Source organism: Polyodon spathula, chromosome 2 (assembly GCF_017654505.1).
Source record: "Polyodon spathula isolate WHYD16114869_AA chromosome 2, ASM1765450v1, whole genome shotgun sequence".
Lineage (NCBI taxonomy): Eukaryota > Metazoa > Chordata > Actinopteri > Acipenseriformes > Polyodontidae > Polyodon > Polyodon spathula.
Window position 1 is genome coordinate 23,875,219 of NC_054535.1, and position 27,668 is coordinate 23,902,886.

Sequence of the window (27,668 nt, forward strand, 5' to 3'; positions counted from 1 at the left end):
TTATGAAACTACTCAAATGTTTTTTTTACTGCATAAATATATTTAATGACAAACATCTCAGGTCTTTTTCAGTGTTGAAATCCTTGTCATTTAATGTATTTTGTTTCTTTGTAGTATTTCTAAAATTAGCCCCATTGCGTTCTGAAAGGTGTCTGCCTACCACTAAGATCTTCTTTCTAATGTAAACACACATAAAAGGTAGAAGCATTGATATCATTGCATCTATCTATTTTGAAGAATAAATTACTTACAATTTCATTTTAATTGCTTGAAAACGTTTCCCTTAATATGTTATGATCTTCACAATCATTCAGAGCGGTCCTAGGTTTTGTTGTTTCCATATTGCGTTACTTCAGTTTTTCTCTAAGCCTGCCTTTATTAGCTGGCTTTGGGCTTGTCTGGTGAGTCCTATATGCTGGGGAAAACATGGTTGAATTCAAATGATGACATTTACTGAAACACTTTACACATACTTAAGTGTACAGTGGGTGTGGCCCTCAGAGTTGAAGTCTTGTTGTTACGTGATTTGAATGGAATGAGGAATGCTGAGACTCCATAATTTGGATTCTATAGATAACGTCAAAGAAGCTCAGTCATGTATAGGTAGATGTATGCCCCTCAGTATTGGTGCAATAGTAGCCAGAACCACTTCAAATGATTTCAAACACCATGAAATAGTATGGGAAATGTAACAAAACTAATAACAACACAACAACAACTAAAGAAATTGATATTTAAAACTACTTCCTCTTTAGAACACCTCTGTCTCCCGGGGCCTGGTTTTAATTATTAGCTGTGAGATACAGTAGGTGGTCCTACGTGGTTTTGCATAATTTTAAAATATAATGCCTTGTCTGCAAACAACCCATACTGTTATACTGGTAATCTTAACAGGGGGTCGTCGGTTGACGCCAAAGCACTATTAAAAAAAAAAAAAAAAAAAAAAAAAAAACTCAATTTCCCAGAATTCATTTGACTCCCAAGTGGATGCGTTGTGTTCTCATGCATGGCCCCGCATTTCTTTTGACAATCCTTGCTCATTGCCCACGTTGAAAACTCAGTTTCCCAGGTCTCCTTAGTGCGGGGGACGGTTTGTTTTACTCCGTGACGCACTACACACAGCGGTGTTACTGGGGCATGGGAAAATGGCGAGTTTGGAGGCAGCGGCAGAGAATGAACGTATCCTGCGGGAAATCGAGAGCACTGATACAAACTGCATCGGACCTACCCTCAGGTAAGGAACAGCTGGCAGTGCCGTGCGGTTGTAGCAGGTCTGTGTACGCAGACTGGCCGGCAGCGGGGAGTGTGTCACTCACGCGCACCCCTCCGAGTCCTCACGACAGGCGGCTTAGGGAGTCTCCCAAAACCTCCGTGTCCCAGGCAGCTCCCAAGATTGTTTTTCTAAGTTGTGGCTGCCAAGGACCATGAAATGCATCAACTTAAATGGTTGACACTGACAACGTTTTTATGTACGACAGTAAACCAACGAATGAGGCTTATCTAGGACTCGGGTTTCCAAATAAAATGCAAGTGGGTACTGTACTCGACTGTGTAGAACTACAGTGTATATCCCCATCGGTGTGTATGGAATCTCTTCAGAGAAATGCGGTGTGGTAGTTATCATATTTTGCTGAGAATAGTATTTCTATGGCGTTGGAGCAAACATATTTTTACTAACGTCATGTGTTAATTATGTCTGCCCACTAGATATCGTCAGACGTTGTGAAATACTCGTACTGAACTACATTAAGTGTTCCAAGTCGGAATTTAACTTCAATAATTATAGAGTTTTGTGGCTTCAACTTCATGCAGTTATTCACTGAAAAGGTTGGGTTTACTTTTTGTTATTTTAACTTCTGTCAAACATGGCGGGGAATTTAGGTTTTGTTTTGCTTATCTTGATTTTTTCACATTTATATGCAGGCTTAACTGTTATAGTACTTTATTATGTGACTGTTGTTAAGTCGAAAACCTTTTGCGCAAGACACTTTTTTTTTTTCGTAATAGTATTAGGGTACATAAGTTCTGTCCCTCATAAAAGTATACTATGGCAAAAGCATAGATAATTTTAATAAAGCATGGTGGAGCATGGGTACTGTATAAGCACTGTAAAGCACTGAGAGGTATGATGGCAAGTGTAACAAAAGGTAAATCTGCCTAGTATAACTGTGGGAAGGTGTGTGTGTGTGTATGTGTGTATGTGTATATATATATATATATATATATATATATATATATATATATATATATATATAAAGCTTGTGCTTTACGCAACACTGCCCTTTGCTGTACTTGACATTACAGCTGGTTCCGCTCCCAGTGATGTCCTATTGATATCACTACCCCAGATACATGAAGTCTGCTACTATAAAAGGCAGGTTTGTACTTCTGAGCAGTAGCATGAAACAGTGAAGACTGTCACATCAGGGCTGAAGAAAGATAATCATTATTGTTTTTATTTCCTTAATTTAAGAGAAAGGGAAAGGGGTATTTTTTATTAAGAATTTGTTTTGTGTGCAGCTATGAAAGCAGCTAACAGCGGTGTTAGTGCTGGTAAAAATCCCTCTGGTCCTAGTAACATGTCTGTAAGTCTGTTTGTTCAGCCAGTACAATCTAATGTGACTTGAACATTTTAATGTATAGGGATACATAATAACACTTGTCCTTAGGCGTTATATAATGGCAAAGTCATTCACTTTTAAAGGTCAATGTGTTAAAAGCAAATAAAAACAAAATGCAGTGTGGTACTCTAAGTTGGGTGATCAATAGAAATGCACAGTGGGCTGCTGTTTGAGTTACTGTACAGTAACAGTAGTCTAGTTTTTGTTTTGTTTCTGTAGCTCTCTTTGAGCTTGCATTTGAGTTTTTTTTATGCTTCATGTCCAGCTGTATGTAACAGGCATTGTGTGATACACTGCCGTTATGGGTTGTGTCTGTGTTGATTAGATGAGGTTAAAAGCGCTGAAACGGCTCTCTTGCATTGTGGTTAAGACGCTGGCTTGTGGTTCATGGGGTTGCATGTTTGCGCCCAGCATCCACCTTGTTACATGTATAGATACTTGTCTAATTTATTGCAAGGTAGCTAAAGAAGGGACCCCTATTCAAGCTGCATGTTTGTTTTTTAATGATTAACAGACATGTCATTAGATTGGATACTGCTGTTTTAAAAAAAAAAAAAAAAAAAATACTGAAGGAAACTTAATAAATTAATTGGGAAAAAAAAAATTGACAAGTCTTTTCCACTGGGTTCAATAGGAGATGCTGAATTTGTTTGTTTATTTTTGTATTTTTAAATGTAGCATTATTGAGTGTTTAATACATATGATAGATTCTGTTGTGCTGAAGCTGAGAACCAGCTGTGCTTGCTATTACATTGCTACAGTACAAAGATATAGGGTTTAGCAGTGGATTAGGGTTCATATTCTAAAAGTAAACAACTGTTAATGTTACAAAACTAAAAGGATTTTAGGGTTATACACTTACAGTAAGGGTGTTTCCCACCCACAAATGAATAACAAAAATATATTATTTTTTATATTTTAAATATTTTTTTTACATTTTAGTAGGAATTTGTGCAAATCTGCCCTGGAGTTAAAAAAATATATATATTAGTGTGCACTTCCTTTAAAGCAAAGCTCCATGTTAACATATTGGTAGCATTTTGCTTCCCAAAACTTAATTTCCTGCTAGTGTTTTTTCTTTATTTTTTTATGCAGTAGCATTTTTTATGCAGTAGCAACCTTATGTTGCAGTTTATATGACCGATCCTGAGTGAACAGGTATACAATTACCTGTATTAGTTTTTTTTTAATCAAGTACATTATTAGTATCTTTCATAAAGCGGGAAACCATTGCTAATAGAGCTTCCCGATTTGTAGATGACTGAGGTTTTTACCGCCCCATGTAGACACGCGCGAGGCCCACAATGCAAATCATATTGGACAGTGGAAGTTTATTTTATAGACCAAAGTAAAATAAAGTAACTGCTAAAAACATTATGATTTTTTAAGATAATGGTTTAACAAGACATTAAGATTATTCAATGTCTATAAAATGCAATTTTAATCTGTCATGGACAATGGCAGCTCTGGTTTTTGTTATGTTAACCCTGGTTTTACGCACGCTGAAAATGAACACATTATAGGTAGATAATTATTACTTTATCAAAATTCTGACCTATGGGGGGAAAAAATAAAACAAAACAAAAACAAAAACCCAAATCCCAGACTGACAGGTATAACGGCTTCCATGTTTTATTTGTACGAGTAACAGACAGAATACAATCTTGCTTACTTCTCCTGTTTAACAAAAATGTATATATTTATATGTAACATACACACACACACACATTTATACTGTAACTTCCACACATAGTTAACTAATGTCACTGTTTAATAAAACAAACTTTTGGTTCATATCTCTTATCCTGTTATTACTTCTTAGTTAATTTCTCCAAAATTGCACAGCATTTAAAAATCCAGTGAAAAAGCAGGGTGTGAGCAACAAACCAGTTAGTAATAAATTTCTGACCTAAATATAGGCCTAATATGGGCTATTCAGTCTATTTAAAGCTAAAGGTAGGTGTTTATTGTTTAAATATTTGTATATGTAATTATTAGTTGAATAAACCGCTACCAAACAAGACAATTTTGCTTCTACTTTCCAGGCAGGTAGCAAATCCTCACTGCTGCCTTAAAAAGTTAACTTTTGTTTGTTTGAAAGAAATATGTGTCTGTTAATAAAGCATGAGGGGCCTGTTTAGAAGGCATTATTGTCTGATACTGTAGTTGACCGTGTCGAGAAGGCGACAAATGTATAGACAAGTTCAAGATTGTACAGAGAAGTTCAGACACGGTACAGTTCTGTAATGCCCAATAAACAGGGTTTTATTGCCATCAGAAACTGTCCCTTTACTGTTGTGTTTAAACATTTAAAATATTAACATTTTTGATGTTTTTCTTTCCCCCCTCTTCGTTTTTAAAGCTAGGCGTTCTGTCTGTGTGGCAGTGCTGTGCCAGTCTGCCTGATTACCAAACGTATTTATTTAACCATAATAGAACCATTTAGATATACATATCATTTACAAGAGGGTCCTGGCAGGAGAAGGTGGCAAGAAATAACATTATAAAATCAATGGCAAAAGTAGACTAGTCATTCCTACAAGACAAAAACAGTTAAAACAATCATAAAAAACAGTAATACAAAATAAAAGCATAACCATAGAACAATTCCAGTTTACATGATCCTGGTCATCATCAGTATTTACAGGATCTGCAACCCTGGTCAGGTTTAAATAAATATTTGTGTGATTGTGAAAAGGCTGTTTTTATGTTCGAAGAGAATGAGTTCCAAAGATACAAAGGCATGTTGACCCGTAATTTAGGGATTTTAATTGTTTTGATAACGCATTTCCCTCAGTTGTGCTAAATGAAAGCTAGCACTTTAATGAGAATCTCGCTGGCGTAGGTACTGCAGATGCTGCACACTCCCTCCCCCCAGTCATATTTTTGGCTCCACAGGAATAACTTGCAGGATCAGGTTACACAGGGTATGGCTCACAGGTTATCCTACATCTACAGCAAGGTCTTAACAATTGGCTCAAATGTACAGCTCAGGAATGGAGTTTCAGACTCAGGCTCTTGCTGTCTTTGACATTCTCCAAAACCGCATAGTTTAATTGCAGTAATAGGATCCCCCCCTCAATTATTTGGTATATTTTTACACGGACAGTTGTTCTAATGAAGTATGCTTTTGGTTATGCAGTTCTTTATCCTTTCGTGTCTGTTTCTGTCAAGCTCTACATGCTGAGTACGATTACTGGCTTGAGTTTGCGCCAGTCTCCACCAAACTTGTGTTATGCACTCCTAGCCTTGTATAAAAGTTTCGCATTGCATCCTGTGTGATTATTTCGCGATTGTGAGGTCTCTCTGTATGTGCACTGGTGTAAGTAAGCAAGTAAGCTCCACAGCCTAGTCTACCTGGCGATGGTACCAGACAGCTTAACTTGTTGCTCAGACAGTTTTAAAAATAGCCTTCAAATCTGTATGTGGAGCAGTCTGACTTGAAATATGCATGACACCCGTGCCTTTTATAAAGGATCCCTGCTAATTGTGTTGAGTGGCCTGATACAAAATATTAATGTATAGAGCAGGGGTTCTCAAACTTTTTTTTTTCTGGGCCCCCCTTTGGAAATGTTTCAGGCTGTGACAGATCCCACCCCGCGGTGTGATATCATATGAAATGACTGTACATCAGAGGTCCTCAACCATTGCTGGCCTGTGGACAGCATTCCCTCTAAGGCTGAAATGCGCACATTGTTCACAGTAACTGGCAACAATCTTTGCACTCAGTTTACTGACATTCACAAGTTATTGTCATGAATATTAACCTCAAATCGAGATAGCAGCCCCTTCAGGTAAACCTGTTATTTTGAGACCATTCTTACAAAGCATTAACATAAGCATATTTGTGTCTGTCTTGCAGCTGATTCTCTTATTTCCCTCTAAAAATGCATGTCACATTAGTGCAGAGCTCGCTTGGGCACCAGCGAATCTACTGGTACAGGGTGGACGCCTGGTGATTCTGCCTCTATAGAGGGTTCTGCTCATGAACTTTACAGTTTTTAACTTGTCATATAATTGAATACTAAAATCAGTGAAGCACAATATTCCTGCATGTGAGGCGTGTGAGTAAAAATGGATTTTCCAGACAGCGATTTACGTGTAAAAAAAATAAAATTTTTATTTAATATTACACTTTCTGTGAAACAAAAAGGAATAAAAACAGAAAAGAGCAAAGTTAGTAAGGCCTCTGTCCGTAATTAAAAGTAAATAACACAGTCCAACCCCACACGTACTTCCCTCCAGCTTTTTTTTCCCCGCCTCTATTCCTCAGGACCAACCCCGAACACAGTAGCACGTTCCTTTTAGTATGCAAACCCCGCCCCGGTAGTCAGTGGATCACCAATCCCAGACTGACAGGTATCCTTAACTTCACTTGACTCCAGTGGCTGGAATTTACATACTTGTACTTCCACCCCTCACCAAGGTGCCGCCCCTCATAAAGATGACTTTTGTCATGGTCACAAGACCTTGGTAAGGGAAGTCCTGAGTTGGTTTGATGCCTTCTACTGTTGGGAGGCTGAATTGCAGACCGAAACCCCTTTGACTCATCAGACTGCATTATTTAGAAGTATGAATACTCTGGTAAGCATAAATAAGAATGCAAATACTCACACTTTGACAGTTTTTGTTTTATTTCCCTTTTAAAAAACGACCACGTCTGCTGAAGGAGATACTGTATAGGAAAGGATCGCCTACAAAAATCGTGCAAAAAATGTCAGTTGTACTGGGCAGATTGGTTAATTACCGTAGCTAGATCTATAGAGAAAAATAAAGAAATGCTATCATTTAATTTTCCCTATTACTAGCCGAATGCATTAAATCTGGATAAAAGTGTGTTTAATTCATGTGCTAAGTTATTGCATAGCCGGATCATCATTATAGACCCTGAGAGTGGTCTGTCCAGTACTTCTTTAAAGGATTTTGCGTTGCTCCTAATTTCAGAGAATCATAATTCCCACTTACAGTAACCTCTCCCTTCACTGAACTTTTTATTCAACTGCTGACTTGCATACCTTCCTGATTGGTGTTATCACTTTTCTTCACAAACTGCGTCACCCAAAGCAGAAGGGCTGTTACGGTGTAATATCCTTCATTTTATATTTGTGTTTCTGTTCATTTTGTTTAAATCTTTGGCTGCTGTAGGAGTGCTAATGTTCTTGAGTAGAGACCCTTGACATTGTTGGAGTGACGTGTCCACAGTCAGTTTTTGAATACATGCCAGAGCCTGTTTTTCTTGACTTTTCACTCAGTAATGAGTTGTTCACTTCTGGGTCTAATTAAATTAGCAGCTGGTAGGTTGTCGGGCACACCTAGTGGCACATACCCTTCCTTTCCTTGCAGGGAACTCCATTGGGAGGGCTAGAAAACACCAATTAGCTGCAAGAAGATACCACTCGCAGTTCTTCAAGAGGAAGGTTTACTTCCCAACAGGGCCGAAGTCTGCCGACCCCATAGAGACAGACGCTGTACAGTACATATAAGGATTGCTATTGAAACCAACAAGGCAGACAATGATCATTTCAAGAAGATGGATCTTAGTTACTAAGGGGGCATACCATCTCAAGTGGAAATTTGGGGAGGGGTTTTCTATATTTGTGGTTGTACTTGAAACGATAATATGATACAAATCATAACACAAGTTATGGTCCTGATGGGCTAAATTAGATCAAATGATCGTTCATAATGGGCTATTTTGTTAAAAGATCAAAATAAATGAGCATATACTTCTGTTTATACAATGCATGTGCTTGGGCTTCCTATGCGCTGATTGTGTGCATTCTTCTATCTGTCACACGACCTAGTGAATGCGATAACTTTGTTGATTTTACACAAAATGTCACCATACTTTAGCCTCCTATATATGTTTTGGATTGCATTTTAATATAATACTTTTAAATCTCACATACAATACTGTACGTTTATTACGAGACGATGGGGATCCTCTGTATGTGTACAATGGCTTTAAAGCATGTTTCAGCAACCTTCCAATGAAAAATAATTGATGTATGCCTTTTGACGTATAACAGTGAGTAGCCCCCATCTACTGACATGAGCTGGAATGACCCAAGGGTAATTAGTATATGAAATCAACATTGATAATCTGTTTATATCAATCATTTTGTGGTGGTCTATTTAAAAATAACATAGAAATAATATTTTACTCATACTAGTATAGTCATTAAAATGGTCTCACTCAGCACTGTAGATTTGTTGCTCAATTTCTTATAATTAAAACATGAATTCTGTTAAATATTGATTATCAATAAAGTATAAGAACTGAATGACTCATAATTGGGGGGAAAAAAAAAAAAAAGATTATAGGCCTATTTATTCCAAAGCCCAAACTTACATGTATTGTATTAAACATATGTTACATTTGGTTATGTACAGCAGATTTAAGATAATGGCCAAGTTTCCTTTTCTACTTAAAGGAGATGGTGTATGACTCCTTCAGGTGGTGGATAGATCTGGAGCTCAAGGTTGTCGTTGTAGCTGCCCTTCTATTTATACTGAAAACATTTAGTTTAAAATAAGGTGGGGCCCCTTAACTATTCCCTTCTATCTGTTCTCATAAACCAATTTTCATTAAAACAGGTCATTATACAGAATATCACCCAGGCATCACCTTATGATGCTGCCGACATTCATGGAACCCTTAAATCCTTGTGAATATGTATAACAGGATTTTAAAATGAAGTTTTTTCAGTATTATTTCAGAGAACTCATAAGTGTGAATACATTATTTATAGGAATTGGTCCTTATATGAGGTTCATTTGGGTCTTCTGTATGATCTTGTATAAAGACTAGATTTTTTTTTTTTTTTCCTAACTCCATCACCATGCATGAAAAGGTTAAAAAGTTAGTAAAAATTTTAGTAGTCTTTAATTGAAGTGCCAAGTATGAAGTGTCAATGTAGGCTGCCTGGGTTCAGAGTGTCTTGCTGGTGAATTGCAGGGAGAGGCTGTTCTGCCTTTGATCAGTCATATTGCACAAGTGGAAAATGACTCATGGAGGTTCGGCTGCTGCTCATTTTCGTTAACCGTTTGGGTGCTTTTGCAATGCTTTCTAGTCCTATATATCTACATTATGAATTTTGCAAAGGGTGTTTTATTGAGGGTATACAGGGAGAAAAATCGACTAGTCCTTCTTCAAAATCTACTTGCGCCTTCCCCGTCGCACAAAACGCACACAAAAAAGTAGAACAACTTGTAGGATTTTGCTTATTTAACAGTGAACTCAATCAATCAATTAGTTATTAATGACCATTTTTGCGTCATGAAATAGCCGCCGTCATTATTGCCAGCCGGAACATAAAGTAAAAAGATGGACTTTTCTGTAAATGCTTGTTTATTGAAATCTGTACTGTATTACATTTTTAACATAATACAGTACATGATATAAATCACTGATGATAGACAATGTGGACAGTGACTGATTCTAGTATGTACTTATTTACTTGAACTACTTGGTGTATTTTAATATGTATATTGGGTATTTAAATGTGTACCTTAGAGAGCCTGCCTGTTAATTAAGGGATGGGATATAGGGATAAAAGGCAAGTTTACAAGCTACATGTGTCAGTAGTTGGAGGGAGAGAGAGAAAGATGACAAGTAGGTCAGAGTGGCCCGAGTTAAGAAAACAAACCTAGACTGTTCAAAGCAAGTTTATTTTTGTATCCTGTATTCCCTGCAACAGGATTTCTTGGCAACAAGAATAAAGACTTGAACTTTTCAAAATATAAAATATGTCTTTGCTGAACTTGGCTGAATATAATCTATGTGGTAACAGCTCTGAGAAAAAAAAATCTGTGTTACACACAGCTCTGTAAGGTTAGTGTCTAATACATGCAAAAGCAGCACACAGGCATTCCTCTTAATGAGATCAATAGCAGGTCCTTCATGTTTGAGGGTGGAGACCACATCACCCAGTGATATAAGCACAGTATATGAATCAAAACTCCTTTCAGCAGCCAAGACATTATATACTTAAGTATCTTGTCATTTACCCTATTGAGCGTTTTATAGTTTTTTCTTCACAAAACTATTCTCTAAGTAAAAAGACAACTGGACAGGCAGGCAGGGTGCAGGTAACAAGCTCAGGTGTGTCTTATTAAACTCCTGTTAGAAAACGATTCACCCAATCCACTTCCAGCGCTAACAGGCTGTAATTGATGGTAGAGGCCTGCTGGAACGTCTCGGTACCATCTGTGAATCAAATTTAAAATCAGTCCGTCTGTATACTGGCTTTTTTAAAATTACATTTTTGTTTACAGCTAAACTGACAACATGACAGACTACCAGAACTCTGTATTTATGTAAATTGATTTATTTGGGCATGTATCAATATACCAGAGTGGGTACATTTACCATCCTCATCTACAACCAGCTACTGCTGTTGAAAACCTGCTACAAAACCCTAGTACTACAAGTAACAATACAGCAAGGCATATAAACGTATTGGAGAATGAGCTTGAAAACCTAGAAGTTTGAAACTGGTGCTGGTCTGTAGACCATCATGTCAAATGTTCAGCAAATGTACTGTTCTCTCCTGGATCCTCCAAACAACACTCAAAACCAACCAATCAAGCAGTGGATCGTGTTCCTGTTACTCTGGCAGCAGCCAATCCACTTCCCTGTCAGCTCAAATGACGCTCCAGTAACAAGCAGCTTTCAGACTCCATCGTACACAGAATGTTCAGTAATTGCTGTGTTCATTTCTCAGCAACGTCCAGATTATAAATAGGGGTTTAAAATCGTAACAAGGTAATACAAACTAAAAATCAATTTACTAATTAAAAACTAATTATTTTTCTCTTATGTGTATGTCATCCTTGTTTATTATTTAAAAAATGTTTGGGACTATGTTCCTGGAACGTCTTTACTCAGTGGAAAAAGTACCTGACGAATCAGTACAAGTTCAAGGTAAATCTAGGTTTTAAGGTGATTTTTTTTTTTTTTTTTTTAAGGAAAGTCATTTTCTAAGAGCGATAGTCAAAACTGATATATGACCAGGGCCGTGTTATTACAAATATCAAACAATCGCATTTAGGTTGAAAAAGATAACAGTATTAAGTACAACAAAGTCGAAAGTTATGAAAGTAATACATTGTGTTTTAAACCCTACAGCCTGTTGAGTAGACTAATACTTCAAATTCAATTAGAGTTACACTGTAGGCCAGCGGGTCTGGATTTCAGCCTGTACTGTAGAGTTCTCCATGACGCTGCGGGTCTTAAGTCTGTTTGCCATCCAGTGGTGCTTATCTGTGTATTTCCCAGCCTCATGTTTCCAAAGGTTGTTTTCTGAGAATGAAGCATCTTCCTGTGTGGCACCTTCTCCTGGAACAATCTTCCACTCCTTATTCCTGTGACTTCCCATGACCTTTTCATTTGGTTTTGCAAAGCTAGAAAACTTGTATCTATTCCAGTCGATTTAAATGTAATGCTGATTGCAGCAAGGGGACCTGTTTGAAAAGTTTAAAATTTAAAGAATTATTTTTTAAAACATTTTTTTTTTTTTTTTTTAAATATATTTGATATTCATGTCACTATTCTAGGCTGATGTTAAATAAACCACTCATACAGGACTAGTCGGTTTTTATGACTTATTGCAAAAATATTGACATCACAGTGATTCATGTTCTCTTTTAGTTCCCATAACTGCTTAGAAGCCACAAGGAGGCTACTACTTAAATAGAAGGGAAGCTTGTATCAACACTATGGATTTATCTGAGAGGCATGCTGAGTCTTGCCACAGGATTTATTTTGTGGTTTCGTTTTTGCAAATAGTTTGGTTAATTTTTAATATTTTTGAAAAATTGACAGGGATGGGATTAAAAACAGAACACATCTTATAGAATAAAAAAACAGATGGCATATTACTTGATTAATCGATTGTCAATTATCTGGTTTCATGGATAAGAGTAGCTGAAAGCCAGTTCCTGTGGCCTGCTGCTACTCCAGGATTAGTAGGTTTGGTTAAACTGAGTCGGGTAGCCCTTTACCCAAATGGACTAGGCCATCTGATTTTTGTTCTATAAGATTTGTTTTAACAGTGTTTGTTTTGCAGTTTTTGTTTGTATTTTCGTAAAAATGTGTGTTTTTGTAAGCTGCTGTATGAAGGAGCAATTGAGTAATACCCTTACTGGCAGCTCAGTGTTGGTGCCTAGTGCTGTTATACTGAAACCTGGAAACATGTTCTGGCATGTCAACCAGTGTCTGTCTGTCTCATTGTCTCACCTACCACACCATCCTCAAGGGTGTGCATTTTGTCCCTTGGACAAGAAGTTTTTTTTTTTTTAAATTGCACACCCTTGTTCTGTTACACATGCTAAATAGGTTTTCAGTGTCACCTACTGTGAGTTTATGCTTCATGACCGGCCACACAATACAGTTCAGGGAAGTCCAGGAGGGGAAGAGAACCTGAGTTGATAAAAATACTTGAAGACTGCCAAGCAGTGTAGAATTTTGTGTGTATTTTTTTTTCTCTAACCTGAGATATTGCACAAGATCACTGACCCATGAAACATGCATAGGTGGGGGAGCTGGCTTCCAACCAAACTTACTTTCTCTTTTTAAATTTTATTTAAATATTATGTTTTATTGTGAAATACATATTTTTTAGACCGTGAAGTGCTGTGAAATAAACTCTTTTTTACTGGTTACAGCACTGTAACAAAATACTGTCCTCTCGGACAGGGTGGCTTCCCCAGGACAGCAGCTTTCCAATCCTCCGGAGAAGGAACCTCCGGCTGTCAGCGCAGGAGGAAATATTAATTTACGTGTCGGTTCCCATCCGGAACGCCTCAGTACAGAAGCTATGTGCGAGTAAACACTGTACAATTCCACACTGCTGGCTTTGCTGATTTAATCAGTACCCTGTGCTTGTGCACAATTTGTATTCAGGAAAAGAGATGGTTTCCTTTGTTTTTCTCCTTTTAATATATTTTTAAAGATGAAGATGTTTATTAAAAGTCCAACAGCAGGAACAGTAATGGGCGTCATATACAAATAACATAAAGGTGGGATTTTATTCTGTTTTTCCAGAGTGGTGTTTTTTCAAATAGTAACATGCATCATATTCTTTGCTTATTGGCCAGAACATGCTGCTGTAAGTAACTTCCTATGTCAGCAAACAGCTGTTATAAATGTATTTAAATTAATAAAAAAAATAAACCATGAAAAACATCTAGAGTTAGTTGTTGGGGCCAACACGTTGTAAAGAGTACAGATCAGCGGTGCACACACTCCGTGCACTACTTTCTTTATGCAATTTTGTAAAAAAAAAAAAAAAAGTCCCAGTGGTTAGAGCCAAATCTTATCAAAGTTTACCATGGTATGTTTGCAGTTTACCCATGCTTTTACTATGGTTGTACTGTGCATTTACCATAGTTTACCCTGGTTTGCCATGTTTATTAATATATTTTACCATACCTCTCTAATCTTTACAATGGTTGACCATGGTTTATTACACTTTGCTGCTGTATGTTATTCTTATGGTTAACTTTTATAATGGAAGACTTACTCATTATTGGCTAAACATGTACTGCACATTTGATAGACAATATACAGGAAAAAGTACACTGGTTCTGCAAAGCTGCACAAGCAGCATTCACTGATTCTCCTCCATTGCTTGTGTTGAATATTTGCTTGTGTTTCATACTTTTAATTCTGGACTATCAAACACAGCACAGCTGCTTCCAGCTACTGCTAACCATACACGGATTGATAGCGAGCGTGGCCTCCTTCTCCAAACTTTCTTATATTCTTGTGTTCTAATATATTTTGCAGGTGACTTCTTTCAAGTACTTTATCCTGCAGGCAATTAATTGTCCTGTTACGCTCCAGCTACAATATAAACTACTCTTTGCAACTAAATGTTATTTGCTCAGTAAGTTATTTTTCTGTAAGTGGTATTTGTGGCAATCAAAGATGCAGTAAATGCTTTCTTTCTTGGTCTCTCTGTCTCCATTTCTTCCATTAACTAGAGTAGGGTTTCTCAAACTCGGTCCTGGGGACCCCCTGTGTCTGCTGGATTTCATTCCAACTGAGCTCTCAGTTACTTAACTAGACACTTAATTGAACTGATCATTTGTTAAATTAGACCTTTTTACTTTTTTTTCAGCTCTTAAACAGTTGCAGATTTCAAGTTAGCTTTAACATGTCATAAGTAACTTGAACTCTGCAACTGTTTAAGAGCTGAAAACAATTAAAACGGTCCAATAGTAGTTAAGTAGTAATTAGTAGTTAAATTAAGGGTTTAGTAAATTGGTTGTTTTTCATTGTCAATAACTACTATATATGCAAGATGCAGCCAATTACAAAACTGTTACCAGTACCAATAGATAAAGTACTGTACATGATAGAAACAAAGTACTATTGAAATATTGCAGTTTGACTGAAAGCTATAAAACCATGTACAAAGTTATTGTCAGATTAGTATTTAATTTGTTTTATTTTGTTTTTATTTTCTCAGATTTTATGATTTAGTCTCTGAGGTTATAGGGCCACGTTTGGAAGAAAAAGCCAATTTTCAGTGGTGGTATTAAAGGTATCAAACACCTTGCATGTATATGTAAATTACTGGTACTTTCTATATTTATTCTGTTAAAATTAATTTATTCCTCACTTGCCTTTACGCTAACTTCAATATAGGGCCCATGGAGGATGTACAGTACAATGGAGGACTAGGCCACTATTTTTTATGCCTAGATACAGTGTCATTCTGCACAGTATGCAGTAGTTGTGCCTTGGATTGATGAACTGCTTGAAGTTCTTGCAGTTTGCAGTTAAGTGTAATAACACAGTATATTCTATATGGTAAAGAACCAGAGGCTGCTAACACAGTGTGATATTGTGGATTGAAAATGGGAGGAAAGCTGAGAGGTTCAGGTAAAGACTGGTACAGTATTTTCAGTTCCTCATCGATTTTGTCTAAGCCCTGGCTGACCTACAGTACAGGCTATTTCTAAACTTGTTGGTTGCTGTGCTGTGTGCGCACCCTGCTCATGTGAGGCGGGTGCGGCAGTCTCTCTGGCACTTTAGCTCATATCAGTATGAAATAACAGGGCAGGGCACGGCTGGGTGTTTACGCACTGACTATGAATGCAAGAAAAGAGACAATTCCAGGTTAAAGCAAACTCGCTGCGGCCATAGGGCACCTTCATCTGTGCGTCACAGATCAGTCTTTTGTAAGGCAAGCTTTTGGTCAAACTAGTAGAGTGTCTGTTCCTGTGCTGGAGACTGTACAGTGCTGCAGAGAGATAATACAGCAGACATTTAGAAATACTAAAAGAATCATACAACAATAAATTCAGCACTGTATAAGAGCCACACTAATAAATTCAATGACAAACTTTCCGACTAGAAGTCATTTTTCAAAGTCTGTAGACTATCCTGCCTTGTAAAGATAAATGCAAGGGAAACCATCTTTGCAGGTCTTGTTTAATTTTGTCAAATAAAGTAGTGTAATTAACTTTGTTTTTACGTTGCAGAGAAGGGTGAATCTGTATTCCCAAATATGTAAATTTATTATTTTTATTAAAATTGATTTAGCCCAATTAATTTTATAAGAACATAAGAACATAAGAAAGTTTACAAACGAGAGGAGGCCATTCGGCCCATCTTGCTCGTTTGGTTGTTAGTAGCTTATTGATCCCAAAATCTCATCAAGCAGCTTCTTGAAGGATCCCAGGGTGTCAGCTTCAACAACATTACTGGGGAGTTGATTCCAGACCCTCACAATTCTCTGTGTAAAAAAGTGTCTCCTATTTTCTGTTCTGAATGCCCCTTTTTCTAAACTCCATTTGTGACCCCTGGTCCTTGTTTCTTTTTTCAGGCTGAAAAAGTCCCTTGCGTCCACACTGTCAATACCTTTTAGAATTTTGAATGCTTGAATTAGGTCGCCACGTAGTCTTCTTTGTTCAAGACTGAACAGATTCAATTCTTTTAGCCTGTCTGCATATGACATGCCTTTTAAGCCCGGAATAATTCTGGTCGCTCTTCTTTGCACTCTTTCTAGAGCAGCAATATCTTTTTTATAGCGAGGTGACCAGAACTGCACACAATATTCAAGATGAGGTCTTACAAGTGCATTGTACAGTTTTAACATTACTTCCCTTGATTTAAATTCAACACTTTTCACAATGTATCCGAGTATCTTGTTAGCCTTTTTTATAGCTTCCCCACATTGCCTAGATGAAGACATTTCTGAGTCAACAAAAACTCCTAGGTCTTTTTCATAGATTCCTTCTCCAATTTCAATATCTCCCATATGATATTTATAATGTACATTTTTATTTCCTGCGTGCAGTACCTTACACTTTTCTCTATTAAATGTCATTTGCCATGTATCTGCCCAGTTCTGAATCTTGTCTAGATCATTTTGAATGACCTTTGCTGCTGCAACAGTGTTTGCCACTCCTCCTACTTTTGTGTCGTCTGCAAATTTAACAAGTTTGCTTACTATACCAGAATCTAAATCATTAATGTAGATTAGGAATAGCAGAGGACCTAATACTGATCCCTGTGGTACACCGCTGGTTACCACACTCCATTCTGAGGTTTTTCCTCTAATCAGTACTTTCTGTTTTCTACATGTTAACCACTCCCTAATCCATGTACATGTGTTTCCTTGAATCCCAACTGCGTTCAGTTTGAGAATTAATCTTTTGTGCGGGACTTTGTCAAAAGCTTTCTGGAAATCTAAATAAACCATATCATATGCTTTGCAATTATCCATTATCGATGTTGCATCCTCAAAAAAATCAAGCAAGTTAGTTAGGCACGATCTCCCTTTCCTAAAACCATGTTGACTGTCTCCCAGTACTCTGTTACCATATAGGTAATTTTCCATTTTGGATCTTATTATAGTTTCCATAAGTTTGCATATAATAGAAGTCAGGCTTACTGGTCTGTAGTTACCTGGTTCAGTTTTGTTTCCCTTTTTGTGGATCGGTATTACGTTTGCAATTTTCCAGTCTGTCGGTACCACCCCTGTGTCAAGAGACTGCTTGCATGATCTTGGTTAGCGGTTTGTAAATTACTTCTTTCATTTCTTTGAGTACTACTGGGAGGATCTCATCCGGCCCAGGGGATTTGTTTATTTTAAGAGCTCCTAGTCCCTTTAACACTTCTGCCTCAGTTATGCTAAAGTTATTTAAAACTGGATAGGAACTGGATGACATGTGGGGCATGTTGTCAGTATCTTCCTTTGTAAAAACTTGTGAAAAGTAATCATTTAACATATTTGCTATTTTTTTTTCTTCCTCTACGATTTTGCCATTTGTATCTCTTAAACATTTAATCTCCTCTTTGAATGTTCTCTTGCTGTTGTAATATTGGAAAAACATTTTGGAATTGGTTTTAGCTCCCTTAGCAATGTTCATTTCTATTTCTCTCTTGGCCTTTCTAACTTCCTTTTTGACTTGCATTTGCAGTTCTGTGTACTCTTTCTGTGTACTTTCTTTTTGGTCCTTTTTTAATGCTCTGTAAAGTGCCTTTTTTCGCTGAATATTTTTTTTAATTGATCTATTAAACCATTTTGGCAATTTAGTTTTACATTTAGATTTGTCTACTTTAGGGATATAATTGTTTTGCGCCTCTAGTACTACGTTTTTGAAGAACAACCATCCTTCTTCTGTGGGTGTTTTCTCTATTTTACTCCAATCTACTTCTGTTAGTCTCTGTTTCATGCCTTCATAGTTTGCTTTTCTAAAATTGTAAACCTTAGCTTTAGTCTTTACTTTTGAGGATTTAAAAAACACTTCAAATGAGACCATGTTGTGGTCTGAGTTTGCCAGTGGTTCTCTGACCTCTGTTTTAGTTATTCTATCTTCGTTATTTGAAAAGACTAAATCAAGGCATGCCTCCCCTCTAGTGGGTGCCTTCACAAATTGTGTTAGGAAGCAGTCATTTGTCATTTCCACCATTTCTATTTCATCCTTCGCGCTACCCACCGGGTTTTCCCATTTTATTTGGGGGAAGTTGAAATCCCCCATTAGTATGGCTTCTCCTTTGCTACACACATTTCTAATGTCATTGTATAACAGATTATTGTGCTCACCGTCTGAATCTGGCGGTCTATAGCATGCTCCTATTATTATGCCTTTTGAATTTTTGTCTGTTATTCTGACCCATATTGATTCGGTTTTATTTTCTTTGTCCAGGTTTAACACCTGGGCTTCAAGACTGTTTCTTATGTATAGCGCTACCCCTCCTCCTCTTCTGTCCTGCCTGTCTTTCCTATACAGTGTATACCCACAAATATTATATTCGTCCCCATCACTCTCAGATAACCACGTTTCTGTAACACCTATCACATCATAGTTACCTGTTAGTGCAGTAGCTTCAAGTTCTAGAATTTTGTTTCTGATACTTCTAGCATTTAGATAAACACATTTAATGGTTGTCTTACCTGAGTTGTTGTTCTTGTTTTGATGCAGTCTCCCTTCTGTTTTTTTGTTGATTTCTCCCCCCTTCCTTTCTAGTTTAAATGCTTCCGAACCTGCTCGAGGATCTTTTCTCCAAGTAGACTAGTTCCCTTGTTATTTAAATGCAGTCCATCCCGTCTATACAGATAGTCCTCGTTGTAGAAAGTGGTCCAATGATCAAGATAGGTGAAGCCTTCCCGTGTGCACCACGTCTTCAGCCATTGGTTTTGATTAATTATTTCCAGCTGTCCATATGGTCCTTTGCAAGGTGCGGGTAGTATACCAGAAAATACCACAGTTTTGGTTTTCTCTTTTAATTTCCTTCCTAGCTCTCTGAATTTGTTTTGCAGGGATTTTGGTCTGTCTCTTCCAATGTTGTTTGTACCGATGTGGACGACTACTACCGGGTCGTCTCCTGTTCGTTCTAGGAGCCTGTCCACGTTCTCAGTGATGTGCTTGACCGAGGCTCCCGGAAGGCAGCACACTGTTGTAGTAAGGGGGTCCAAACTGCGAACTGAACTTGCTGTGTTTCTCAATATGGAGTCCCCAACAATCATGACCTCCCTTCTTTTTGCTGTCTGGTCACCACTGTCAATGGGGTCCTGGATGTTGTTCCTTTCATTCTCTTGTTGTTGGTTCTGCTCATCAAAATTCTGAAGTGACTCAAATTTGTTGGTTGTTTTGATTTCTGGTGGTTGTGTTTGACGAAGTTTCTTTTTTTCCCTGCTTCTGCCTACCTGAACCCAGCTGTTCTGACCTTCTATCTCCCTGGTGGCTTTCAGTCTGTTAGGGGTGATGCAGACTTCCATGAATTGTGGGTGTGCCAGTTCCTCAAGATCTTGTTGCTGTCTCACTTCTTCCAGCTCCATTTCTAGCATGCTTACTAGTTTATGCAAATCCTGGATCGCGCGGCACTTTACGCACACTTGGTTTAGCTCCGCTGGGTTTTCTCGGATTTCCCACATTAAGCAGGTGTCACAGATTACTGGCTTGAAGACCATGTTGAGGGTTTTTTTTTTTTTTTTTTGAAGTTTAGTTTCTTCTGCAGCCGTCAACCTGCTTTCCAACTGCTTCGAAACTGCTCTATACTTTTCCACGCTGTACTTCTCCCACTTGCTGTCGCTTCCACTCGCTGTCGCTGGGAAGACTGCCTCGTTTAACTGCGTTGTTCTGCTGTGCTGTCGGCTCCTCCCCTCGCCCGTGTCTCAAAACGGCGCTGAATTTGAATCAGCTGCTCCGAGTTTCAGCTTGTTTGTTATCAGAAAAACACACGCGGCTGTGTTTCCCCAATGTCCTCTGTTTTCTGATTAAAGCAATTCAAGATGCAATTTCTCCTTTCTGCTTCGAAACTGCTCTGTACTTTTCCACGCTGTACTTCTCCCACTTGCTGTCGCTTCCACTCGCTGTCGCTGGGAAGACTGCCTCGTTTAACTGACATGCTGCCAAATTTAGTAAATAGTGCTAGACAATGAGGAGTTGATTCTGAAATATTTGAAAGATATAAAAGAATGTCATCTGCGTAAAGAGAAATGGAATGTTTTGAGCCTGCGGTTGTTATTGGAGAGATATCTGTACTTTGTCTAACAGCTTGAGCTAGCGGTTCCAACGATAGAGCAAATAGCAATGGGGAGAGACGACATCCTTGACGTGTTCCCCGTTGAAGTTTAAAAGGGGAGAATTGACAGCTACCAGTCATCACAGATGCCAAATAATTGTTATATAGTACTTGCACCACCTGAATAAAACCTGGACCAAATCCAAAGCATTCCAAGACCAACCAGAGGTAGTGCCACTCAATTCGATCGAATGCCTTTTCCACATCCAGGGAAAAAACAGCACAAGATTCAGAGTGGGAGGCAGCATCATAAATGACATGTAGTAATCTACGAATATTGTCAGAAGCTAGATGCCCTCTCATGAAGCCTGTTTGATCAAACTGTCAGTATATTGTTCTAATCTAGAAGCCATGACCTTAGCATAGAGTTTTGCATCCATGCATATAAGGGAAATTGGACAATAACTGGAACATTCATTTGGATCTTTATTTTTTTTCAATAATAGTGAGATTAAGGCTGTATTTTGGTACCTATGAAAAGAGCCTGTTTCAATAGCGTAGTTTATAGAGTTCAATATAAGAGGACCAGCTGTGTCCCATATTGCTAGCAAGAATTCAGGGGGGAGGCTGTCTAAGCCTGGAGACTTATGATTTTGCATAGATTTAATTCCCTGTTTTAATTCTTCTAAGGTAATAGGTGCATCAAGAAGTTTACTTTGATCAGGATCCAATTTAGGTAGATTTAGTTCACTTAGAAATTTTTTACATGCAGCGTGATCTGTAGTGGTCTCTGATGTATATCATTTGGAATAGTATTCTTGAAATGTTTTATTAATTTCTCGATGTTTTGTAACCAATACATTATTTACAGTTTTAATCGTGTTAATTGCTGCAAACATTCATTATGCTTTAGTCTCAGAGCCAGTAATCTGCTAGGTCTTTCCCCGTGGTAATAATAATTTTGCTTGGTGCGATGAATGAGGAATTCTGCTCGTGACATCGTCAGGGCTTTAAATTTGGTTTTGAGAATATTTAATTGTTTTGATCTATCATCAGAAAAAGCTTGCTTCTGTCCTTTCTCTAAAATTTGAATTTGGGTTTCAAGGTTAATAATTTGTTTGTTTCTAGAGGTGTGCATATGGGAAGAAAATGCAGTGCAGTTACCTCTCAGAAAACAATTAGTAACTTCACAAAGAACCTGAGGATTCTTAGCAGAACTGAGATTAAATGTAATAAATTCTTGTAGTTTATTATTAAGTTGTGTAATAAACTCTGGATTTTGTAAAAGAGAAGGGCGTATTGTAGGTAATATATTACACAGTACAGGGGAATGATCCGAAATTAATATTGACAGTGTCAGTTTTTGTCACGTATTCAATAAGTGTGGATGAGGTAAGAAGATAGCCAATCCGAGAATAGGTTTTGTGTTGAGCAGAAAAGGTGGTGTAGTCCCTTGCATTATCACGCCAAATATCCTGCGAATTAGTATCTCTAATAAAATTATTAAAAACCTCTGAATTCAAACAGTTATCATCTGAATTGGGATTAGATCGATCTAAAACCAGATTACTTACTGTATTGAAATCTCTGGGGCTCGAAGAAATCTAGACAAGCATTCATAAGAACATAAGAAAGTTTACAAACGAGAGGAGGCCATTCGGCCCATCTTGCTCGTTTGGTTGTTAGTAGCTTATTGATCCCAAAATCTCATCAAGCAGCTTCTTGAAGGATCCCAGGGTGTCAGCTTCAACAACATTACTGGGGAGTTGATTCCAGACCCTCACAATTCTCTGTGTAAAAAAGTGTCTCCTATTTTCTGTTCTGAATGCCCCTTTTTCTAAACTCCATTTGTGACCCCTGGTCCTTGTTTCTTTTTTCAGGCTGAAAAAGTCCCTTGCGTCCACACTGTCAATACCTTTTAGAATTTTGAATGCTTGAATTAGGTCACCACGTAGTCTTCTTTGTTCAAGACTGAACAGATTCAATTCTTTTAGCCTGTCTGCATATGACATGCCTTTTAAGCCCGGAATAATTCTGGTCGCTCTTCTTTGCACTCTTTCTAGAGCAGCAATATCTTTTTTATAGCGAGGTGACCAGAACTGCACACAATATTCAAGATGAGGTCTTACAAGTGCATTGTACAGTTTTAACATTACTTCCCTTGATTTAAATTCAACACTTTTCACAATGTATCCGAGTATCTTGTTAGCCTTTTTTATAGCTTCCCCACATTGCCTAGATGAAGACATTTCTGAGTCAACAAAAACTCCTAGGTCTTTTTCATAGATTCCTTCTCCAATTTCAATATCTCCCATATGATATTTATAATGTACATTTTTATTTCCTGCGTGCAGTACCTTACACTTTTCTCTATTAAATGTCATTTGCCATGTATCTGCCCAGTTCTGAATCTTGTCTAGATCATTTTGAATGACCTTTGCTGCTGCAACAGTGTTTGCCACTCCTCCTACTTTTGTGTCGTCTGCAAATTTAACAAGTTTGCTTACTATACCAGAATCTAAATCATTAATGTAGATTAGGAATAGCAGAGGACCTAATACTGATCCCTGTGGTACACCGCTGGTTACCACACTCCATTCTGAGGTTTTTCCTCTAATCAGTATATGACCAATCAGTTCGCTATACCAGGAAGAAAGTTAATATCATAGTCATTAGGAGCATAAATTGAAACAAAAGCAAATTTAACATTGCTCAAGGAACCTAGCAAATAAACAAACCCCCCCTGAGTCGTCACCCCCAGAGCCTTCAACAGAAAGTGTTAGTTTCCTGTTTACCAATATAAGAACCCCCTTAGTTTTATTAGTTGCAGAAGAGTATGCTGCAACACAAAAGTGTTTATTTTGAAAGCGGTGAATGTCCTCTAATTTAAGATGGGATTCCTATATTAATGCAATTGATATCCTTTTACGGTGCAAAAAGTCTAAACACTTTGCGCGTTTAACAGGAGTATTTAAGCCACGGATGTTCCAATATAGAATGTTAATATCAGCCATCATGGTGGATCAACAAACGAAAACCTCTCTCTCAGGAAAACAAACAAAATTAAGACAGACATAGGGTGTATTCTACCAGTTGTAGCAAAGAGCACATTGTGTGAAAAAATAAAATACCAGTTAAAATAGATATTGGACAGATAAGGTATGCAAAACAGTACAGTATAATTGTAGGCAAGCACTGACTTGAAAGTCAACATTGAGACAGAATAACAAACACAAGGCAGAGAGGTAAAAATTACTCTCATCTGCCAAAAACATAACTTTACTGATTCGTGACCCCTCAACACAGCAAGATAACACTCTGATCTCTAAACCCCCGCCCGGACTCCGTCAACCACAAGACAAAAAATATCTGTTTGTCAGCTTATTATTTTTTTTAATCTTATACACCTAGCCCCCCCCCCCCAAAAAAAAGCACTTTACAGTAACAAATAATTTGTCAATGCGCAATGAGCAATCTGTAATTCCAGTGTTGTCAAACCTTAAGTCCCGGTTAACTTCAGACGTCGCTTCACAGTTCAGATCACTTGCTGAGTTGCGTCCATTGCCCCCATAGGACCCCCAGACTCCAAAGAGACCGTGAAATCTTCAACTTCCATAGGTATTTTAAATAGCCAGTGTTTTCCCCTATGAAACACCTTAACCAGAGCTGGATAAATCAGGAAAGACTTTTTCTTTAATGATGAGGAACTCATGTCTTTGTCACGTTTCATTGCCATCTCCGATATTTTATAATAACTTTTATTGAATTAAGTGGCAGAAAAATGCCCGGATAAAGTTTAAAGGGAAAAAATAACTGTCGGGTGAAAGGGAACAGCAGACTCAGGCGTACATTCCTGTCTGCAGGTCACATGATCTCGGGATCGCAGGTTTGAGTCCAGGCTATGTCACAGCCGGCCGTGATCGGGAGTTCCTGGGGGGTGGCACATAATCGTCCGAGTGCTGCCCGGGTAGGGAGGGCTTAGGTCAGCAGGGGAATCCACGGCTCGCCGCGCACCGGCGCGCCTGTGGTTCTGCAGATTCTGCCAGATCTGTGCACGATAGGTCTGGTGGCCTCGCTGTGGATCCGCAGTGCGAAAAGTGATGGATTGGCAGGAGCACGTTTCGGAGGACGCACGCGCGCCAGCCTCCGTTCCCCGAGTCGACGGTGGAGTTGCGAGCGGTGAGCCGAGGGTACAGATAATAATTGGACACACTAAATTGGGGAGATAACCAGGGTAAAAAAGAAACAGAAAAAAACTTGGAGACAACTACATTTAAAAAAATAAGTAAATAAATAAATAAGAATTCAAGTTGGTTGGTTACAGATCATGTGCAGTGCTTTTTCTGATTGCAAAGTCTGTGGAGACTTCAGAAACTACTGCTGCTGCTCATGTAAAAAAAAAAAAAATACCAACCCTTTTACACCTGAAATATCTTTTGTTTGATAACAATGACTGGACCTGTCTTTTAATTAAATGTGTGAAGAATCCTGAGTGAAAAGATACCTTATATGATTCAGGATAGGCAGACAGCATTATCCAAGTTTGGCCAAGTGGGGTCATTCTGCTTATGTGTACATGATTACAGCAGAGACGTCCTACTTTCAGCCTGTAGTCATGTCTCAGAAGCCTAGCGAGGTTGTGTATAGTCAGTTCTTAGCTGTTCTTCTTAATCTCTTTTCTAAAACAGGCCAGCATAAAAGTACATTTCCACATCTAGCGTACTCGCAGGTGTACTGCTTTCCTGTACTATGCGCCTTTTTGAGCTATTGTACGGATACAGATTAAGTGATTGTTTTTATTGCGCAGCTGCTTGAGAGGCTGTTCATTCAGTAATCTGTATGGTGTCTGTAATGTGGAAGTTGTTTGTACTGTTATCTTTAGTCTGGTTTAGAGGTACGAGTTGTTAAATCAATCCATCAGTCGCTTGCAGTTGTTCAGGACCAATTCACTCTCCTGTTGAACTTGCCAACTCCATCTTATTGCTGGGACAACTACTCGGATAGAAGAGAACTCACACAGCTTCAAACGTACTTGTGTTTGTATTCCTTCCAATTAGACTGTGTTTAATGGTTTAATTGTTCATTTAGTTTTGTGTGTGAAGCGCTATGGGCTCCTTTGTGATGAAAGGCGCTATAGAAATATGAATTGTTGTTATTGAAAAAGTGTGTACTGTAAATGTCTGTAGAACAAACACAGCTTCAAAAACGATCATGCTCAGTCCAGCATTACATTTGAAGGATTTTGTTATTCCTAACCTAGCCCTCCCCTGCATCCCCCAGGTCGGTATACGATGGGCAGGAACATGGACACTTTATGGAGAAGCTGGAGGGGCGGATCCGCAACCACGACCGTGAGATCGAGAAGATGTGCAACTTTCATTACCAGGGCTTCGTGGACTCCATCACTGAGCTGCTCAAAGTGAGGGGGGAGGCCCAGAAACTCAAGGTAAGGACGGTGCCTCCCACACACCCACCTGCCCAGAGTTTGGGTCAATTCCTGCTTTTCAGTTCCAGTTCAATTTCCTTTTTTTAAATTGGTTCCTAATTCCAGTTCCTTTGAAGAACGTGGAATTGGAATTGATATTTTAGAAACTATACTTGTGATTGTTCAACTGCTCTCATTTGAAGCCAGTTTAATTGACTGACAGTGACTTCAATTGAAGTAATTTGCTGCCACTGTGAGAAGCCCTTTTTAACCGAACTACTTTTTGTGCAGCAGGTTTTGCGGTGAAGGCGAAGGCTTTGTGATCTCATGCGATGACATCTGATCAGCTGAAATACAGTGTGATTTGAATGTAGCAGGGGTGTAGACATGTAACATGGTGGTCAGAAAATTAAACAGAAAACAGACAACTTCTTATAAACCTGTCAAGAAGGTACAGCCTTTTTCTGAGTCAAGGTAATGAAAGTGAGAATTGTAAGCAAGCCTCCTCAATGTGTTTGCTGTCTCAATGGTATTGACTTGGTATCTTGCAGCCTGGTATCCTACAGGCCAGTCCTTGGTCTGGCTTAATTCCCTCAGCCATTACTAGCTTCATTAAAAAAGTCTTCAAGCCAGGCTGCTGCAGAGTGGTGTGTGGTAGTGTGCTGCTTGCCTGTTTCTTCATTTGCTCTTAGAGTCACATCCACTGTTCTCCCTGGCTCAAGGAGCGGTGCTCCTGCACCAGGAGCTAAGTGGGTGACTGCCTGAGCTACACATGGTACAGTGGGTTGCGAAAGTATTGACCCCCCCCCCCTTGGAATTTTTCCTATTTTGTTGCCTTACAACCTGGAATTAAAATGGATTTTTATTTGGATTTCATGTAATGGACATACACAAAATAGTCCAAATTGGTGAAATGAAATGAAAAAAATAACTTGTTTCAAAAGATTCTAAAAAATAAATAACGGAAAAGTGGTGCGTGCATATGTATTCACCCCCTTTGCTATTAAGCCTCTAAATAAGATCTGGTGCAACCAATTACCTTCAGAAGTCACATAATTAGTTAAATAAAGTCTACCTGTGTGCAATCTAAGTGTCACATGATCTGTCACATGATCTCAGTATATATACACCTGTTCTGAAAGGCCCCAGAGTCTGCAACACCACTAAGCAAGGGGCACCACCAAGCAAGCGGCACCATGAAGACCAAGGAGCTCTCCAAACAGGTCAGGAACAAAGTTGTGGAGAAGTACAGATCAGGGTTGGGTTATAAAAAAATATCCAATACTTTGAACATCCCACGGAGCACCATTAAAGCCATTATTAAAAAATGGAAAGAATATGGCACCACAACAAACCTGGCAAGAGAGGGCTGCCCACCAAAACTAACGGACCAGGCAAGGAGGGCATTAATCAGAGAGACAACAAAGAGACCAAAGATAACCCTGAAGGAGCTGCAAAGCTCCACAGCGGAGATTGGAGTATCTGTCCATAGGACCACTTTAAGCCGTACACTCCACAGAGCTGGACTTTACGGAAGAGTGGCCAGAAAAAAGCCATTGCCTAAAGAACAAAATAAGCAAATACGTCTGGTGTTCTCCAAAAGGCATGTGGGAGACTCCCCAAACATATGGAAGAA

At 38.5% G+C, this 27,668-nt stretch overlaps 1 protein-coding gene across 12 annotated transcripts in view; it reads left to right on the forward strand.

The window, feature by feature from the left end:
- The first annotated feature begins 1,036 nt into the window (after window positions 1-1,036).
- exoc6b (exocyst complex component 6B) overlaps window positions 1,037-27,668 on the forward strand; it is a 210,895-nt gene continuing 184,263 nt past the window's right edge. For 5 of the 12 annotated variants that reach the window (XR_005946780.1, XR_005946781.1, XR_005946782.1 and 2 more), the window contains exons 1-2: window positions 1,037-1,234; window positions 25,888-26,053. Coding sequence is in view for 9 of the 12 variants with exons in the window: in XM_041218027.1 (XP_041073961.1) it covers window positions 1,146-1,234; window positions 25,888-26,053 (255 nt within the window). In the remaining 3 variants the exon portion in view is untranslated. Of the gene's footprint in view, window positions 1,235-1,759; window positions 1,828-25,887; window positions 26,054-27,668 lie in introns of those variants that run through there. The other 7 variants (XM_041218060.1, XM_041218070.1, XM_041217990.1 and 4 more) reach the window with 7 other exon arrangements.